At 39.7% G+C, this 21,827-nt stretch overlaps 1 protein-coding gene across 11 annotated transcripts in view; it reads right to left on the bottom strand.

Moving 5' to 3' along the window:
* GBF1 (golgi brefeldin A resistant guanine nucleotide exchange factor 1) overlaps positions 1 to 21,827 on the bottom strand; it is a 432,716-nt gene that overhangs the window by 251,870 nt on the left and 159,019 nt on the right. For 10 of the 11 annotated variants that reach the window (XM_085882025.1, XM_085882027.1, XM_085882026.1 and 7 more), the window contains one exon: positions 3 to 134. In XM_085882025.1, the coding sequence (XP_085738151.1) occupies positions 3 to 134 (132 nt within the window). Of the gene's footprint in view, positions 1 to 2; positions 135 to 10,100; positions 10,843 to 21,827 lie in introns of those variants that run through there. The other variant, XM_085882035.1, reaches the window with a different exon arrangement.

Below are 21,827 nucleotides of genomic sequence, written 5' to 3'. Positions count from 1 at the left end.
ACCAATAAGGCCATAAGAAAGAAACTTGTTAATAGTGGAAAGAGCAAGTCCAGTAATTGGTCCTGTTGTATCCTCAGAGCGAATCACTTCCAAAAATGGCCGCAAAAAACAGTTGGCTTCGATCTCTTTCAGATCTGTGAAGTGAAAAAAAATCAAACCACAGGTAAGGCCATATCTTGACCTTTCAAATGTCAAACGTCAATTAAATGCATGAAGGTGAAGCCACCATCAACACAAATGAAGAACTTATAGTGTGTTAAAATTAAAGTTAATTTTTGAAACAAGCAAGCACCTAGGATTTATTACGAGATCCAAAAAACAAGAACAGGAAAAAGGCATTGACAATATCACCAAACACAATGTGGCACGTGATTTCAGTTTAAGACACATGGGGTAGAGATTCAAAACTTTGAAATAGTGGAGCACTTGTGCTGGTGATTCAAAAATACCTTGAAGAATATCATTCAAAATATACAAACCAAAGAAATAATGGAAGCAAAAAAATGGTGAACTGTATTTTACTTCACTTGTAAAGTTACAGGCTCTAAAGATAGTTACAAAAATGCTTTTCATGTATACAAGTGAGTTTAAATTACATTACTTATGTCATGATGATTTCAATTAATGATGAAAATATTATAATCCAGGACTGAGCTTTAGGGTAAGTTTTAGAAGGGTAGCAAGTGGTATCGTCTTTTAAAAAAAATTGTGAAGAATTTATTACGCCACAACCTTTGTTCACAGATGATCCGGTGGCACGTCGGGACATTTGGGCATGCATTTGTATGAAGTATCCAATGGCTGTTTCAAACTGATGTTTTACTTTAACCTGCTGACTGATTGGTGGGCTCAGCGGATAAGAACTTGGGTTGAAGCATGAGAAAAGGAAATTTAAGGAGATGTGACAGTGAGAAGGAGAGAGAGAGATTTGGATGGGGAGATTGAGATATGAACCGTCAGAGTAGAGTTGTGATGATACAGTCAAGGCAGAATTGGAGATTCAGAGCAAGTCGTTGATAAGAAAGCGGAGAGGTTTTGGTAGTGAAACATCGGCTAAGATTGGCAGTGCACAGGCTGAGTGCAAGAGTTCTGTGCTTCAATGCCGCTGCTGGCTTGCACCTGTTGGTACTTAAAAATGAAAGGATGTGATATTCCTCTGGTGTATAAAGGCAATAATCACCACAGTGCTTCATGAAGCAGCCTCGGCTGTTAATGGTCACCTCTCCCTTGATTTACTCTTTCCCACTCTCACTCACAGTGTTCTCCCATTCACAGAATCCTCCTCTGAGCTCTGACCCCTTTCATCATTTCTTCCCCTATTAATTCTTCCCTCACGATCTTGATTTTATTCCTTATCATTTAAAAAATTTATTTATTCCTTCTGCTTCATCTTTAGCTTCCGCTGCTGGCCGTTGCATGAAAAGTAATGATCATCATTGGTTACTTATTGTTGTTTCTTTTAGTTTCTGCTCTTGCATCTCCACAGTATAACCAAATTATTCATGTACGAGCCGAAACCCCATCACAGACGGATTCTGTTCATTCAACCACCCTCACCAGCTCACCAACACTCAAGGGACATGGACTGGACAGGGCGTCCTTGCCCCCGCCTACTCATCCCCCACCCCTGCCCCATTCCCCCCCCGCCTTCAATTTGCTTACCCCCGCCCAAAAATTTAATTACCCTGGCCCCGCCCCCACCTCTTCACTCCCCGTCCCCCGTCTCTTGATTCCCCACCCCACTTGCCCCCGGGCCCCCACCCCCTGTCCACCCTCTCACACTCAACCCCGCCTAATTCACCCCAGCCCCCGCCCACTAATCCGCTTCCCCATTCCCCCCCCCCCGTCTCCTACTTTCAATTTGCTTACCCCCACCCAAAAATTTGCTTACCTTGCCCCCCGCCTCTTCACTCCCTGCTCCCATCTCTTCATCCCCCGCCCCTGCCTCTTCACTCCTCGCCCCTGTCTCAACGAAAAGTGTTTATTTTGCTTCAGAGTTGAAAGTTGACCATTGCCACAATGTGCGATGCACTCTCACAGGTACGAAGTTTCTTTCAGTCCAGGTCACAGTACCGAGAAAAACGAGACGCGACCGCTAGGAGGAGCACAAAATTGGTTCTTCAGTATTCATATATAGATAATGAAGGTAGTGTTACCCATTCATTTCCATGGTGTAATTAGGCTCTAAATTAAATCATTTTTGAGGTTAAGGCAATGGGTATCCGCTTGATCCATTTGGCCATTCAAGCTCACATTTAAGATCCTCTCTTGGGGCATTGCAAACTGGGATCCAGAGATGCGTGACAATAATTATTGTTTTTAAGGGAAAAAATTAAGTGCAACTATTTTCATTCAGACATGTAATGGAACTGCAAAAGGGTTAAAAATGAAAGGATCAGTCATAAACAAGTGAGACTTCTCCTCCAAACCTCAACTTGTTATATTCACGATGCTGTTGTTACGGTTGTGGGGGTAGATTGAGCAATTTCATAGCAAAGTTAAGATTGTATAGAGTTGCTTGGTCCGTGGACGTGTAGGAGACGTCTCAATATAAATTAAGTTGGGAAACTGTGAGCTTAAGTGTTACTCGTCACCACATGGGGGGGGGGGGGGTGATGCTGTGTTAATTAGATAGGGATTAAGGCCAATTCCCCCCAGTATGTAATTGCCCCCTGTGACCTTTTCCATATGTTTTTGCATTTCAAGACCGGCGATAAAGGGGATCACGTCCTTAAAACAACTACAACCATGCCACACATCCAAGTAAGCAAGAAGCCCCACCTTCCCGGCTTCATAACAGCAAGTCACGCCCCCAGAGTGGATGATTTATGGGTGTGATGTCAGAGAGTGGGTAGAAGAAGAGTAATGTTCAAGGAGACAGGAGATGTGAGAGGACGCGATTGGTGAGAAACGTGGCTGGGACGGAGGATCTCGCTTTGCTCTCCCTCTTGGCATGACGAAATGGCTGCGCCATTCTCGTGTCGTGCTGTAAATTTGCCCGCGTGCTGGGCAAGACGCTAGTCATTGACTGTTTGGCTGAAACGTGAAGAGTGTACGTTTCTGAGGAGGGAAGCAAAGCGTGCCTCGTGGCCTCAGAAATCGTCTCGTCGTGTGGTCGAGGAAGGTGGACGATCGTTGTGAAGCAAACCTACTGCAAGAGAGGAACATTTGGCATATTCGTTCATGAGAAGAAGCTGCACAGCAATTGGTGAGTCCTGGTGTTGAATACCGCCTCGCCTCACAAATTACCTCATGTACGTTTCCCACCCAGAGAGCGGCTCGGCGCCATTGTGGGCACATCTTCCCATGCAGGACAAAGCGGCTCCATCGCAAAGTTCAATAGAGACAATCTCTGGCCAAAGCTCGGTGCCATAATAAAGGGAGGATTTGCTTTCTTTTGTTTTCCCCTTATCTGTATTTAAGTCCGCGTGTCGAGGCGCCTCAACTTTAGGCTTTAATTGACCTCACGTTTTATTATTACATTATGAATTATTACCCTTGTAAATATTTGATCTATTTTCATTAAATCCCCATGGTTATTTTAGGTTGCTGGTGTCTGTGTGTCTGTCGTGTGTTCGAGTATAAACCCCTTGTGCTGTGCGCATCCATCTGCTCCGTCCGAGCCACCCTTACCCTCCCGTGCATGCCATAATCTCCGAGGATTACGTGTTCTCTTCGAAGGAAAACTGCTCGGCGATCGGCCTGGTCGGTGTTAACCACCCGTTCACCACAATTGGGTCAGAAGGATTAACCTAGCCGCCAGATGCACGACACCATTGTGAAAAGCATCACCATTTAGATATTTCAGATTCTTTACCATGAGGGTTTGTGTAAATTTCAGCTCCGAGATTCGATTCCTGATTTGCTTTGGAAAAAAAATATAAAAAAGAAGCAATATAGAGTATCCCTCACTGTAAGATGTTTTTACCGATGTACTGTTATGATGTTATTACTGATATACTGTAAGTAATAACGAGCTGCCTATTTCCAACTCTTCGCTACAAGTCTGTGATATAGAACATGGAATAATTTAGTACTAGTGCGTGCCCGTACGTGCAAAAAAATAAATACACCATCAGAGATGGGAAATCCCCCGCCATTGAATGAAAAAGGTCATACATATTCCAGATAATGAAGGAGGTGAATTGGAAACAAGACACCATTTGGTCATCATCTCGAAAAAGTTCCCCAGGGGTGAGGAACGTAGTAACCAAAAATAATTGAAATCAGATAAGCGGATTTCCATTTGAAATAGTGGAGTTTTATTTTTTTGAAATTTTTATTATTACATCATGAATTTAGAAAGTTACAAATGTCTTTATAAAGAATTTATAAAGAATTTATATTTATATTATTTATAAAGAATTTATAAAGCAATTATAGATTGTCAATTTTGTAATTTTACAATTACAAAAACATTTTTTTCAAAATGGCCCCCCTAGTCAGCCATCTTGGATCAGCCACGCCCAAAATCAAATAGGGTTCTTCCTTTTCAGGTGGTACATGTGTGACCCAAATTTCATATCAATATGGCGAACATTTTATGAGTTATCGCACTCACAGCTATAAATGTTGACGCCCGGACGGATGGAAAGCCGGACGGACAGCCGGACGACCCAGGTGACAGCAATATCCCCCTTCCACCACGCGGCAGGGGATAAAAACCTTTCAAACCGCGTGCCAGAAACAACAACCACACAGGTCGTTCCTTCGCTCTCGCATGCCCGTACGTGCGTGGCCGTGCGTGCAAAAAAAAACAAAACTTTCAAACAACTACACAGGCCGTTCCTTCGCTCTCGTAAACGATAACTGGATTGGGGGATTGTGTTTATGTATAAATGCGCATAAGAAATCGAGAAATTATTAGAATACAGTAAGTCATCACTATCCGGAAGTCCGTACTTTGTAACCCGTAATGGGGAACGCGGCTGAGGATCTCTTCCCTAATGGCCACGCCTACGCAGCAACGTGTCCTGTCATTGGTAACTAAATGGCACCCTTTCCCCATCAACCACGCCTATGTAGCAACGTGTCCTGTCATTGGTTTGGTAAATAAATGGCCATAACTTGGCAACCACTTGTCCGATTAATATCAAACCTTGAAAAGGCACATACTCAGGTCCCCAGCAATATACCTGGCAAGTTTCAATTAGATCGGACCAGTGGTTGTTGAGAAACAGCGGTGTGACACGCACGCACGCACGCACTGCTGGAATTATAGATAGATAATGATGGGTGAAACTGCAGAATTTTTGAATTCTTTTTTGATATTTTTCCCTTTACATTTTACAATGAGGATAAAGAGTGGCAGTACTCCACACGCATGAGATTCCATAAATGCGCAATTATTTAGAATCAACATTGAATATCCAGTAATTATATTAGTCCTTTGCTTTATTGGCATATTGTAGAGTAAACAAACAAAAAAGTGCTTGGGTAAATCACACCATGAGATCCAATAGCTTTGTTTAATATGCATGGGTGAAATTGCAGAACTTTTGAAAAAAGGAAAAAGGAGATTTTCCAAATGGGGCTCAGGGGCATGCTCCCCAAGAAAACTCAAAAATTGATGTCAAAATATGCATTTTGGGGGTGATCCTGTCCATATTGTAACAGAAAAACTATGCAAATGAAAGTGATATTTGGGGAATAATTTTTAAAATTTCATCTGAACATTCATTGCTGGAGCTTGGTGCTGGCTTAAGATCTTAGGTTCATGGGATCAAGCCCCTCTCCTGCTATTGAATTAACACCAGGTGGGTTGACTCGGTCCATCATTCTTCTGAGGTTAGCAAAATGAGTAACAGGGTCACAGCATCAGCGGGCACTGCATCGGCGTTGGCGAGCGGTCGGAGTCATGAATGTGTAAGTGACGGGAATACGTCCGAAAGGAGTTCAAATTCCACAAGGGAATGGTATGCAGCTGAGGTACTAAACTGAAGAGCCCTCTGGAAACCGGAAGGGCCAAAACCAAGAATGTTGATGAAGGATCCAAGGAGAAATTGACTCCAGACTTTTCAGACGAGCTTCACCAACCCGCATAAGGCAACGCGAGACATGCAAGGTACCACAAAGGCAAAGACGAGCTCTTTACACACGAGCCACACGAAGGTGCCAATATCAGGTAAAGAATCATTACCAGTGAAACTCCACGATCACGGTTGCCCTTTTCAGCACAACACCAGGCACAGAAGATCTCTATTGAGTGAAATGCGTCTGACACCAACAGTGGTGGTTGTTTGTGCCTAACCGCCAAGTAGGCGGATCTTTAATGTGGAAGGAAAGGACATCCGAGGCATTCGGAATCCGAGTCAACCCTTTATTCAACTCGCGACAGAACAACCCGCTCGCCTCTCTTCCGGGTGCATCCGGTTCTGGAAAACCCCGATTAACCCGAGCTCGAGAATATTTACATCTTGTAACATGAAAATGATGCCACTACAGATCGCAATTACACATAAGTTCTCCTCGACCTTTTGTGAGACAATTGGAGAAGAATTCTACCGAAGGATAAATAGTGACTTCCATCGAGGTGATAACTCAAGCGGTCTTCTCAAGCTATTATAAATCGCCCCTGAGGGATAAATGAATGCCTCAGCCTTCCATTCCGATCGGGAGGGGGGGGCCCTCCTTTTCCTTTTTCCCTCCCCCTTTTACAATTCCTCCATCTTCTTATCAACTCAATCTGTATATATTTTCATTCCAATCACAAATTAATACGACACCATGAATATAACAAAATAAAATGTTAACAAACACTCGTGATGTAAAACAAATATAAATCCCATTCCAACGTGATAACCAGTCAGACTAATCTGCCGGCGAGGAAAGGCGAATACGCAACACCGACGTACACACAGGGTGTGTGTCACACACGGTCTCCTGCCTGGCAGACATCTAATCATGGTAGCACACTTGCAAGCTTTTGTACCCGGCTATCTTCTGCAAAAATTGCTCATAATAAAAACTACCATGTGAGTAATTCACATAATCGTGGTCATGATGCGTTATTGCGTGAGCATTTCACCCCAACCGCATGAATTTGATTCAGAAACTAATCAGAATATCGGAATAGCACCTCAATTCCCGATAATCGCGGCACGCCTTTCTGATGACGAACATACAGAAACCTCCATATGGACTGTTACAAAAATACGGATTTCCGTAAAATATGGAAGGAGTTTCACCCATGAATAATACTTTGCAGACATGCACTGAGCAATGAATGAAAATTGGAGATTTCAGCCTTTTTGAAATGAAAATTTAAGCTTAATTGGATGACCTAGCATTTGTTTGTTTTTTAACAGCAATCCAAGAATTGTGGTCAAACTTGCAAATAAAAATCACATATGCAGCTCCATTGTGGATGAATGTCCACAAATGATAAAGGTACAAATAACAAGTCAACGTAGTTTGAGGTGTGAATCTGGGATTGCAGTATCATGAGCTATTGCAGAACAGGACAAACCCATTCCTGAAACATCAGAGAACAATTTAGGACATCATTTCTTTGATGATGTAATTTTATGAATTATGAACAAAAACAGCGGATTTCCTGATTTTTCTTTTCGAAGGTCTGTGTTGAATTTCAGTTGATATTTAGCATTGTGCAGGGATACCACAAAAGCTGAAAGCCATGTGCAGGTTGTTTATTTCAGACTGCAATTCATTGTAAGATTGACAAATTATAATGGTGTTCAAAGTCCGAAAGAGGAATATCCTCATGAAGCAAGTGTGCAAAGTTTAATCTGCCGTTGCCTCTTGCATCACTTCATTGATGTTGTTCGGGACATGCTGTGAGTAATAACAAAATGATTATTTCACATTTCACTGAGAAGCTCTGTTTAAAATTCAAGCTTTTCATGACATTACATTCATGACTTAACATACATCCAAAAATTTAGGATACATTTCTTGATGACATTATTGGTGACATTGCTTATGAAGTAATTGCATGATTTTAAATTTTTTGCTTCATGGAAGATAGTCAAGGTTCGTGGAAGAGCTAGTACACTGAATGGATCAGAACATAACAAGATATAAAAAGAACAGGAGCGAGAGAGGGCGAGAGAAGGCGAGAGAGCGGCGAGAGAGCGAGAGAGAGACGGAAAAACACCGACAGCAGAGTAGGTCAATACAGAAGGAGATTTAGACAATCAAAGGGTATGGGGAGGAATGGGGGGAGGACAGGAGAGGATGCATGGGGTGGTCAAGATGGATACAAAGGGAAACTTCAAGGAGAGAAAACAGAAAATTTTGATGGAGGAAGGATTGGGATGGGTGGGGGGAGGAGGGGAAGTTAATGAGGGTAAAAAAGATGATTTTGGATTGAGGATGATCTGAGATGGAGGTGAACAGATGTCTTGAAGACCTGGAGGGAAGAATGAGATTGAAGAGAATGTTTAAGTTGGTTCCACAGGCAGGAAAAAAAGAGGAACGAATGAGTGGAGGTGAGCAATGATCCTGGATTGAGGTAGTTTCACAAAAAAGGGGTTTACGATGGACCTCTTCCCTATGAAAGTCTGCACCAACCTTTGGTTCATTTTATTCCATTTTGTGAAGATACAGGAAACTGAAACCCCGTTACGGTTGTTTATTCAAGGCTTTGTAATTTCTTTAATTGTCAAATAATAGTGGTACTCGATCAAAAAGCCTAATGTGAAAAGTTTTCACAAAGAAATGTATGAAGTTTCATCCTCCTTCAACTGCATATTCCCAAGGTCAAATCCCACAAGGGTTTTCTGGATATAAATTTGTTGTTACATCATTTGTATCAGACCATGCACACCATTTAACCAATTATGTGTCAGTATAGGATGAAAAGATGTTGAAATTTTGAGCTTTGCACAACTAAACATTTGAGTGATGTTGACAACCAGCCAACCACACACAATGAGAGACAAGAGGTCACACTGAATTGACCAAGATCGTGAGAATGCACTTTGGAGAAGGCTCACTCATAAATATATGCAACTGAGCAACATAGTGAGGCCTCTCATTGGAGAAGTCTCACCAATGTTTTCGGGACTCACTCAAAAATCTTCAGAATCAATTCTGAGTTACAATATAATACACAATAATACTTCCAACACAATGTGAAGCGACGACTCATTTTACTAACAATTACAATCGCATCAGATGAAATGTACAGACACAAAAATATAGACTATAAGAATTTCCAAGAAGAAATAATCACAAAGACTCAGAAGTCAAGCTGTCCATTTCATCAGTCTGTGTTTTGAAGGCAGTTAAGCAAAACATGGAAAGCTTGCATTCCAAATTCTTGCTAAATTGAAAACAGCAGAGCTGAAGCCTTGCATTTCTCAGATATTAGCAATTTCAAGTCATGTTTTTGTCCCTTTTGCTCCTTACATCACATTTCCATAATGCCCTATCTGAAATAATTGGCCAACCTCTGAATTGATGATTAAAGCCCCATCAGGCTCAAGTAAATGACCATCACTTAACCTAATGGCACATTCGTGACACCCATGCACACACTCTGGACATCTATTTGGGCAGCCAAGAAAACATATTCAAAGAGGGTCCACCCAAAGGAGCCATTAACACTGGGACTTGGCATAGCTTGTGACAGCTCCTCATGCGTGACGGGATTGGACAGACACCTGAAAATTTGCATTTAATGACATTGCTGTTGATACCTTTTCTTGGCCAGCGTTAAGGAAGTAGTTGTGAAGATTAAAAGAGTACAATTAAATCCTGCCAGCTTATCATCTGTTGTCAGTTGATCAGTAAAAATGATCAACTGAAAAAGGTAACAACAATAAATGATGACAACTGAAGTAGCTAAAAGCAAATGTGAGAAAGAAACAAAAGTGAAACAAACAAACGATCTTGCAAGCTTCAAGTTAAAAACAAACAAACAGATATCTCGTACAACACAGCATTAAAAAAAAAAAAACAAAGGAGAAAAGAAACGAAGGCTGATGAAAAGTCCAAACCAGTAAGGCAACATATTTCAACAGCAATTCCACATGGAGCGAATCAAAAAAAAATCATTTTAAAACATTTTGGTTCGTAAGCAGGGCAGTCAAGCAGTTAGGAGGCAAACGATTCAAAGTTAGCACAGCATTGCTCACCTCTAAAAAGATATTGATCACAACTGCTTCCATTTCAGCTTGCAAGAGAGAAGCGAGCTACAACGGCTGGGTGATCATATTGGCTCTAATAAAGGGGCTGTGAGAGGTCTTCATTGCTATGGCCTGAGCGGGTCCCTCAAGCAGCCCTCAAGACTGCTCTTTATTACCATCACAAAGCAATAAATCAGGTGTTAGCAAAGGTTTTTTTTTTTTTTACTCCCTCTTTTGAAAATGTACTGAAAGCACCTTGCAGCTAGAGAATACAATATTTGCAAAAAAAGACTGCATTTTCCTGATGCAAATAAATAAATTTCAAAAACAAATATATTTACAACAAAATTTATAACAGCACAAAATTTAAATCTTGCAGAAAAACAAAGCAAATGAAGACTATCGATACTAAGGAATAAAGGAAAAAGAAAAAAGTTTACTATACAGTACCATCAATCTTAAAATGCAATGCTATCGACGAGGAAATGAGAAGCACAAATACATTTATGTATAAATTAGAACAATGTTTGCAGATTGATTAAATAAACCATTTTTTGAACGGTGAATACAAACCCACACCCAATCATATGAATTTTTATAAATAATAAAAATTTCACACAATCAAGGTGGGAAAACAAAGGTGTAAGTAAACTATAAAAGAAAAATCATGATCAAACTTAAAGTGAAAATCAGATAACTGGTAATAGGCACCCATAACCTTCCTTGACCATGTTGCGGAACGTCGACCGTTGTGCGGACGAAATGAAAAATGACCCCACTGAAAGTTCCGGTCAACACAAAGTTCAGGATAATATTTTGGTGCTCATTATCTATCATCTTCTATGTTGTCTCTTGTGCCACACTGGCAGCAATTGTGCCACACCGCTCACACGCTGCATATGATCAAGATTAGAGATGGTGCTTGCGTAATTTTCTCGAGCTTGAGTTGAGAAGAGCTTTCAAACAAATAGAGCCCAAGCTAGTGTTTTTCCTGGTAAATCATTTCTCAGGAATGCCTGGAAAATTGCAGGAAATTGAGTAGGGATTCCTGCCTTTTCCCAACATTTTTTGGCTTGAGGTCAGAAAATGTGGGCTTGAACCATCTCTTGTGGCAAGTGTCGACATGCTTGTGCAGTATGCTTTGTACACCTCTTTTCCCAACACGAAGGAAAGACTCATCAACTTGTATTTAATGGCCTTCAAAGCCATCCCAAAACCAAGTTGACAAATTAGGAAGTGTGTGCAATGGCAAAAGCGAGCTTCATACAAAGTTACATGGTGATTGGATAGAAAATGTGGCCGGCATTCCAAAAAGTCTGTTTTCTGGAGGCATGGGTTGCAGGGTATTTCATGTACCATTAAATTTTCTTCCCTCACTTGTGGGTTTTTTATTTTTTTTTTCGACCTCACTTTTTCACCTTTAAATTTGTTTTCTCCACAACCACTTCAACACAAAACTCAACATAGGAGTGCCTACCCATGGAGAATATATTTTTTTAAACAGTTACATGATGCTTGGATGGAAATGCCACTGATATTCCAAACAGTCTGTTTTCTGGAGGCATGGGTTACAGGGTGTTTCACGTATCATGAATAAACGGCCGACTAAAGCAACGAAAGGAAGAAATGACTGCGGACAAAAGCCTGATGTGGAGATAACAACAAACGACCGACACACACACACACACACACACACACACACACACACACACACACACACACACACACACACACACACACACACACACACACACACCTAATTTTGGTCTAAACAATGTGGAAATCAAGAAAATGACCAAATACCAAGACCTCAAGAATGAAGTGAAAAGATCCTGGAAGCTGAAGAATGCCTAAGTTGTACCAGTGGGAGTTGGAGCCACGGGAATGATGACGAAGAACTTCATATAGATATTAAAAACCATCCCTGGTAATATTATTACAAACTACATTCGGGGGCTGTCTGGGGTTATGACGATCCTGAAGAGAGCCATTGGAACAAAGCTCTGAGAATAACACAACTTCATAACTTCGGCAATGAATCACGATCCTTCACCGAAACGAAGGTGGATACTTTATGAGTCTTGGGAGGACTCCGTTCCATCTTCTGAAACCCAAATTATGGAGATAGCTATCAACGACCGACAAACGCGCACGCACTGTCTGTCTGTCTGTCTGTCTGTCTGTCTGTCTGTGTGTGTGTGTTCTCTCTCTCTCTCTCTCTCTCTCTCTCTCTCTCTCTCTCTCTCTCTCTCTCTCTCTCTCTCTCTCTCTCTCTCTCTCTCTCTCTCTCTCTCTCTCTCTCTCTCTCTCTCTCTCTCTCTCTCTCTCTCTCTCTCTCTCTCTCTCTCTCTCTCTCTCTCTCTCTCTCTCTCTCTCTCTCTCTCTCTCTCTCTCTCTCTCTCTCTCTCTCTCTCACACACACACACACACACACACACACACATACATACACACATACATACAAACATACACACACACATACACACACACACACACACACACACACACACACACACACACACACACACGACCAATCAGCAATAACCTAAACAATAATCTTAGCTACGACGAGGCGAGACCTCAAATCATTATTAGGGTACCCTATTGTTTTTCTTCTGTTTATTATTACGCATTATTATTATTTTTATTATTATTATTTTTCCGCCGGCATTTTGCACCCTTTTTCGCTTTAAAAATCATTTTCTCTGGAATACTAAGTCCGATCGACAGGAAATTTTCACCATAGTGTGTATCTTTTTTGATAGCACAATCACGTTATAATGACGTCATTGGTCACGTGGTACGGTCGCCATCTTGAAAAAAGCGATAAACTTTGGACATCTGTATCTCGGAAACCGTGCAATGGAAAAATTTTTCGTTTGATACATTTTACTAAGCTCCCTATGGGGAACACGTGTGATTTTTCGTGACGTCATAGGTGAAGCGATATACCGGTGAAAATTCGTCAAGTAGAACGCCATATAGGAAAAATCTGAAAAATTTTGAGCGTCATCTACAACAAAATTCATCGACAAAAATGTTATTTTTCACGTCATCGATGACGTAATTCGGCCGCCATCTTGTTTTTTAGTGTTTTTTAAAAAAAATCTTCTTCTCCAGAAGGGCTAGGCAGATTAAGGCGAAACTTTACAGGTACATTCCCCCTGAGGTCCTCTTTCAAGTTTGTTAATTTGTTGTTGATACGTCACATGGTTTGGCGGCCATCTTGAAAAAACCCTAAAACCTTCAAACATCTTCTTCTCCAGAAGCGCTGGTCCAATCAAGGCGAGATTTCAGAACTATATTCGTGACATGTATGCGATGCAAGTTTGTTAATTTTGAAGTGATAGGTCACATGGTTTGGCCGCCATGTTGGATTTAAGAAAAATATTAAATAATGTTTTCTCTGGAATTTCATAAGCTATCGAAGCGAAAATTTGCAAGTGCCTTCTCGCCTCAAGTCTGCATACATGGTAAAAAATTTTTACCTCAGAAGTCACATGGTTTGGCGGCCATCTTGGATAGAAAAATAGACTTTATCCGATTTACACGAAAATCGACAGACTTGTTCGGGTCGACGATGGAAAGCAGAATTTAAATTTATGATATCATAGGTCACAAGGTTCGGCAGCCATCTTGGATTGAAAATGAATAAATTTTAAAAATCTTCTTCTCCAGAAGGGCAAGACAGATGAAGACGAAACTTCCCACATATATTCCCCATGAGGTCCTTTCTCAAGTTTGTTAATTTGTTCTTGATCGGTCACATGGTTCGGCGGCCATCTTGAAAAAACCCTAAAACCTTCAAACATCTTCTTCTCCAGAAGCGCTGGTCGGATGAAGGGGAGATTTCAGAACTATATTCGGGACATGTAGGCGATATAAGTTTGTTAATTTCGAATTGATACGTTAGACGGTTTGGCTGCCATCTTGGATTTAAGAAAAATATTAAATAATGTTTTCTCTGGAACCACTGAACCAAACGAATCGAAAATTTGTAATTATCATCTACCATCGTGTATGCACGCATGGTAAAAATTATGACATCACACGTTACATGGTTTGGCGGCCATCTTGGATAGAAAAACGCACCTTTACCGATTAACACGAAACTTCACAACCGTGTTCCAGTACCCAGTTGGAAGCAGAATGTAAATTTGTGATGTCATAGGTCACATGGTTCGTCAGCCATCTTGGATTAAAAAATAATATCTTTAAACGTCTTTTTCTCTGAAAGGACTGAACAGATCCAGGCGAAACTCCACCACTATGACCGCCTCTCCATGACGAATAAAAAGTTCGCACCCCCTTTTGAGGTACGACGCAACGTTTGGCAGCCATAGTGGATTGAAGGAAAAATATTAATTAATGTTTACTCTGGAAATACTGCATCAATAAATGTGAAACATCACCTTTATGGTGGAAAACTCATGCGGAATGAGGGTTTGAAATTTCAACGCGATCGGGCCCAGGGTTTGGCAGCCATGTTGGTTTTAAGAAAAATATTAAATAATGTTTTCTCTGGAACTGGTTAACCTTGCAAAGCGAAAATTTGCAGTTATCGTCTCCCATCGTGTTTGCACATGTGTTGAAAATTATGACATCACAAGTCACATGGTTTGGCCGCCATCTTGGATTGAAAGATAAATATTAATTAATGTTTACTCTGGAACCGCTGCCTCTATATATGAGAAACTTCAGATTTATAATTGAGGTGACATGCGAAACAAAAGTTTAAAATTTCAACCTGATCGGTCACGCGGTTTGGGAGCCAGAATTATTTAATTATTTGAATCTGGAAGCCAGTTCTAACGAAATTGAATGCTTTGTGCTGCCCGGTTCGTAACTCGTCTGTTCCGTGCCCTCTCGAAGCAGGCCTGTGTTTGTATCACCATTAAATAATGTTTTCTCTGGCACCGCTTATCCTGTCAATGCAAAACTTTGCGACTCTGATTTAAGTCTCATGTTGTATCAGTTGTGTCAAAGGCACTTCTGGGTACCCGGTCATCACTGCCAGCAGTTATAAAGTGGCAGTTCTAGTTTTTTTTGTTTTTGTATACATAGTCAAAGCTCATGGAAGAGCTCGTTCACTGAATGGATCAGGATGCAACAGCCAAAAACAGAACACAAAACACACATGCATGGGGAGGAAAAGTTGGACACAGAGGATGCATGGACAAGATGGATACAGAAGGAAACTCCAAGGAGGGAAAACTGAAAAATGGGGAGGGATTTGGGTGGGGTTAATGAGGACAGACAAGATTATGGTTTAGGATGAGGGATGATCTGAGATGGTGGTGAACACACCTGGAGTGAAGAATGAGATTTAAGAGAATGTAGAAGTTGATTCCATAGGTGTGGGGGGGGGGGAGAAGAGGAATGAATGAGTGGAGGTGAGCAGTGATTCTGGATTTAGGCAGTTTAATGAGAAGGAAGTTGATGCAAGACCATATGAGACCTGCAGAAACCTGGGGGGGGGGGGGTAAAGCAAGGAAAGGCCAGAGGATGCAAGACCAGAATGGAGGCGGTAGAATAAAGAGACCACCGACCTGTCTGCAATGGAAAAGTGATAGACCCATTGACTCAGCTTCAGTGCAGGAGATTCCAACCCATAGAGGTTTCCTAAAGCAAACTAGAAAGTTCATTCAAGGTCAGCCCTTTGCTATTTCAAACTTGACCTGAGTTCCTTCATAGCTGTAGTTATTTATTTGCAGCACATGCACAAAAAACCAAATGTTACACACCCCTTCAGCCAACGAACCAGTTTCAACATTTATTAGCGGATCGTCATCGATGACAGAAAAAAAAAACACATGAAGCTGCCAAACATGTACCATATGCAATGGTGATAGCAATTAACATATAAATACTACAAGCTCATTCAAGTCTCTCACCCGGAATTGGAGGAACATTTAATCAGCTCTCACCAAATCAATCATCCACGTCAATACTATGGTGTAGATCAGTTTTGGCATGGTTATGTATCATTCAGCACAAAATGAGTTGGCTCACACCTTCAGTATGGTTCAAGTATGGATGACTCAGACTGCTTTATGTTCATCACAGTGTCATTTCTCAATATTCTAAAATTTGGAAACAAGGTGAGCAACAATTTAATGCGTGTGCATTTCGGCAGCGCAATCAGTTTGATGGTGGCAGCTGATGAACATTTTTAACAGTACTTATCCATCCATCCATCGGGACAATACTCTGTGCAGAGAGTTGGTGCTGCCGAAGCAGTCTCCTTGGCTATTAGGCACAATCCTGGACGTGTTGCCACTCCGACACAGAGTACTTTTTGGTGGGTATTAAAGTTTGCCAAAGAACTGACCTCATCATGATTGAAAATGACAATATCCCAACTTCAATGTGATATTCCCTTGGTAAAGGATCGTCACCAAATGACCTCCAGCCAGGAAAATTCAAGTGTTCACACAAATGCTACAACATCTGTGCCTTCAGCAAAATAACCACCTCCATTTCTGAACCCCAAAAGCTCCTTGTAATGTTATACATATCGGCTCCACTTTGTCACAAACTCGATAATCAGACAAACAAGACAGACTGGGTGATCGTTACTGTGAACCCTGATTGGATGTAAGATCCAACAGAAGCCGCAGACATTTCCAAACGAATAGCTCATCACTTAAATCTTTCCAGCCATTCCACCCAACACATGACCATTTGTGACATTTTACTGCAGCATGGCACCATTGATACATGCAAAGGCAAGGAACTAAAAGTTAATTTAAAATTAGGAACATAAGCATCCAATAGGATCGATGAACATTTCTCGTTTCTTTAATCCTCATATTGCAATAATTTTCTTCCTTCTCGTTTTACAATTTCCCACTCTGTTGCCTTCTCTTCCAATGTAGTCCGTCACTACTCTTTACCAAGATTTAGTATTCCTCAACAATTAACAGCCTGTTTGTGTATGTTGTTGGTATTATTTATGTAATCAGAAAAAATGTATACAAATTGTTAATCAACTGTAAAATGCATTAGACAATTGGAATTTTAGAACACCCACTATTAATATACGTACACAATTCATCTGAAAATGATATACTTTTATAGATACAGCTTCAGTACTTGTTGGATTTTGGGAAACAAAGAAAAACTGACCGCATTTTAACCACTTTGGCACAATTTGCCTCATTTTTACCCCTCAAGCATTTCGCAAGATCATAATAAAATTATTCTTAAAAGCGACACAAAATATCAAATAGGTCGAGTAATCTGCTTTTAAACAATGTGTTCATCACACTTCATTTCCAATGCACTTCAACATCTTCATATATATATATATATATATATACATATACATATATACATATATATATATATATACATATATATATACATATATATATATATATATATATATATATATATATATATATATATATACACATACACAGATATAGATATACAGATACAGTACTGTGCTGTGCTGTACGTTTGAAAGAAAACATTGGGAAAACAACCACTGCCCAAAATTATGTATGTGTGTGTGTATATATATATATATATATATATATATATATATATATATATATATATATATATATATATATATATATATATATATATATATATATATGTATATATATATATATATATATATATATATATATATATATATATATATATATATATATATACATATATATTTATTTATAAATAAATATTGAAAGGGGTGGAGAGAATGGTGGGGGGGGGAGGAGGTTTGTCTGTTGTTAACCAAACAACCTTCACAATGGAAACAGCATGGACTGGCCAAACAAACATAGACTCCACATGGGATGTGTTGAGTTATTCGTTTCACACAGAGAGAGTAACCCTCCACCTGTCAAACACTCACTCCATGCCGACAGTGATTCAAACATGCAGCACATTCCTTAACTAACAAGCCAATTTAAAATATGCCTCGTTTTCAAGTGTGCAGAAAATTTTAAAGCAAAATAATTTTGTCAACACCCTCAATTAACTTGAGTAAAAAAAAAAATATATATATATATATATATATATATATATATATATATATATATATATATATATATATATATACATATATTAGCGAAGGTAAAATAGAACTTATCATGAAAAGTGTTTGCTTTTGTTCTCTAAGGAAATGTACATCCAGAGTGGTGCAGGAAATGGGAGAATGGTCAGTTATTAATTATTTGGTTTTTTTATATTGTATTACAGAGCTGCCTTAACCATATTAAAGCATTTGCCTATAATTCTTTTTCATTTTGTGCAATATTCAATATTTTTGTGTAAGAATCATTTCACAAAAGCATTATAAGAAAAACGAAAGAGTTCATAGAACACCTTACCCCACACAGTCTTGAAAATAAAGTATAAAGGACACGGGAAGTCTTTTAAACACTTGCTTTGCGTTTCCGAGCACGATCTACATTTGTTTTGTTCATGAACCTTGCATGGTAGATGTGATGGTAACCACACAGTGCTATGCACCACCATATTTATCAGAATGCAGAATCTTAAAACAGTTATTTTGCCTTCAGGGCATGACAGCATGAATGCTATTCTCATACGTTTCCTCATAGTTCCTTTGCCCTCAAGGCATGAAGATTTTTTTCTGCCGACTAAATGGAAGGTTTTTGAAAGTGCCAAAAAGACGATTTGCATTCTAATGTTCAAGTATGCAATTCAAGTGAAATTAAATAAAGATTTCAACAGTTGCTTATAAAAAAAAATTTTGGAAGTTTACCGCTGTTGATGCAGTCTTTTACACCACCTTATGTAACACATTACATTCGTTATTTGGGATTGTTATTTGTGTTGTTTATGACATCCTTAAAAACAGTAAGTTTCCTGTTTGGAATGATTTTCAATTTTGTCTGATGACCAGACAGACAGGCAAACAGACTCAAAAAATTATCTCCCTTCCTCTCTGCAATGCGCAATTGGGTCCAATTAACTGAGAGCCAAAGTACTGCTAAACTACAGATTCGTTTTCCAATTCATTCTCCGATTTGCATTTGAAATATAACATTCAATTGAAATAAAGTTGTTCCTCGATCATAAACTGACGTTTGTGGACAGACTGACAGACAGAAGTGAACCAATTGGTGAACTATGCTTTTTGCTTCGTGTGCATGGGGTAATTATTCTCAGTATACATGCACATACACAAAATACAACAGAAAATAAAATTACAATGTAAACAATGTCAAACCTTGATCTCAGGTGGGAAGTGCAACTCTTGCTTTTTGGCACCGCTGCAGTCTCTTTGAAAACTACAAACACTCAGTTATTATAACTAGAAGCATCCGCTCCCTACGGGAGCCGTTAAGGGGGTCAAGTTATTATATTTATGCCTATTTTACTCCAAGGGGTCCCAGGATTACACACCCAAAAATGGTTGCGATCGGTTCAGCCGTTTTTGTGGTAGCTGGGAACAGACAGACGGACGGACATTTGGTGAATTATAGTAAGATCATTGATTAGATACTACGTAGACTGCATATCAGAATTTTTGCATCGCAAGTCAAATGACAATCTTTTGGCGTTTAGAGAAATAATCTGTTGGTTCAGAACTGAGTAAGCATGCTAAGGATTCTATCAAGAGAAGTACATTGGGTTCACCTATCAAGCTGCATTTTGGTAGGGAAAAGGGCAACAAATACACAAAACTATATTTATATTTTACAATTTATGGAAAATTTTCACAGACAACATACAATTAAAGGCCAGCAAAGTTTTGCTGACATTAATAGTTTGAGTAGAGTAAGGCAAGTTGTTTTAATTATTTTTGCTATTCCTACATTGGTGGCAGATGACAGCAGTCCAGAACCTTCTAACTGTGAAGTGGCTGGCACAACTTGGTATTAAAAGGAGGAAGAGCCCTTCTAAGTGAGTGGTCACATGGAGTATTTGTGTCGATTCTGCATCTGGAATATGTGCATGCCCTGCTCAAAGCAATAAAATGATACCGTAATCATGAAAGAGATTCTTCAGGGCTTATCTTGGCTGTATATGCTCGGCCGAAATAAACTAACTTCAAGATAAAAAGTGTAAACTCACAAATTTATTGAAGTCTTGCATTTGCAAACATGTGGATCAAATTAAACCATTTTTTTTTTTGGGGGGGGGGGTGGTTAGGGTCAGGGTGATTGAGGTTGCAAGGAGAGCAGCATTCAATGTTATTTTAGACAAATTAAAGTAAGTATAATATTAGTCAGGGCAGGAACGACCCAAATGAAAAGAATTATGAACTACGAGTCAACTCCATGAAGCATTTAAAGCAAATTGAAATAACCAATTGCCAACAGAGCAGCAATTTTGAAGAATAAAACATTGAAAATGTGTGCAGCTTGGCATGAAAATTAGGTTCAACTCCCAAGATAGCACTTTTAAGAAAGTCAGTTTTCAAGTTCTCCCTTTGACCTTATCGATCATGATGCTGGCTGGGTTCCAAGGTTCAAACCTGAGATTGTATGTTGATTAGTTCAGTCTACTAACATCCAGGTAATTCATATAAAGGTAAGCTCACATCTCCTCGAGTCTGTCCTAAATGTAATTTATGCACTGGCTCCACCATGAGCCTGAAATCACGAGAAACAAACAAAAACAAAAACCATGAAATAATCTGTTCAGCAAATCAAAAAACACACGTCATTTATTTGAATCTCAGTCATTGGTAGAGTGAGAGAACACTCAAACTGGAAGAGAAAAAAAGAAAAGTTTTCAACAATTATTGCTGGCCCCAGGGGAAGCAAGCACATTGCAGCACGTCAAAAACAGGATCGATACCCATCAAGGCTGCACTGCCTGCAATCCTGCCATCCCATATAAGACCAATGGCCTTTTACTTAGAGCAAATGAAAATGAAATCATAGAGTAACTCAGCAGTGACGAAGGGGAAGAAAGGAGATAAGAGGCGTCTCTAGGCAGGTCTATATGTGAAAGGTTGCTCAATAAATGGGTTAAAGGATAGCTGTCAAAATGTATTTATCAAGAATTTCGTTTGCATGTTTGCTGTCCTTCCTTCCCAATGTATTATTTCTTTTTAAAACTGAGTATTCAATCATAGCAAACAATAAGGTCAATGAACGAGGAATTTAAGTCAGAGATATACTGTAGTTCATTTCATATCACTGAAGTTAATTAATCATTTGAAGAGGACAGTTTCATCGCTCTGTCGAGCCTGGGTTAGAATCCCAACCCAGCTACAAACCACCATCCTGGTGTTTCGCAAGCAGGACAAGGTGTTAAAGCGTGTGCCGTCCCTCGGATGGATGTTAAACTCGGGGTCTCATCTGCAAGCATTTGGCGGTGGATGCGAAAGATCCCATGGGGTACTTTGCAAAGAGTAGGCGAGCTATCGCCAGCACCATGAACAAATTACGAATTGCTGCACTCTCAATCGAGTATCCTGTGTCAGAGTGGCGATCCGTCCAAGACTGCAACCCCAGCCAAGAAACTGTTTCAGCAGCACCGAGTATGGTGGATGGACTGGATGATGATGATGATGATGATGATGATGATGATTACAAATGCTTTAATTGTAAGTTTTCATAAAACCAATGAAATCTTCTCAGTAAAGCCTTAAATAATTGCAAGAGCACATAGTATTTACATCATGTATTTTGTTACTTTTCGATCAATATAAATAATCCTCTTATGCTAATTACAGCAACAATGAGAGATTTTCATGTTTCCAATACTTCGATGTACATTCTTTTCATGTTATCTTTCGTC

This window comes from Eptatretus burgeri, chromosome 5 (assembly GCF_056783735.1).
Source record: "Eptatretus burgeri isolate ZD-2024b chromosome 5, Ebu_testis_v1, whole genome shotgun sequence".
NCBI classification, from domain to species: domain Eukaryota; kingdom Metazoa; phylum Chordata; class Myxini; order Myxiniformes; family Myxinidae; genus Eptatretus; species Eptatretus burgeri.
The sequence above is the reverse complement of the archived record's forward strand: the minus strand, read 5'-3'. Positions and strand labels throughout refer to the sequence as shown.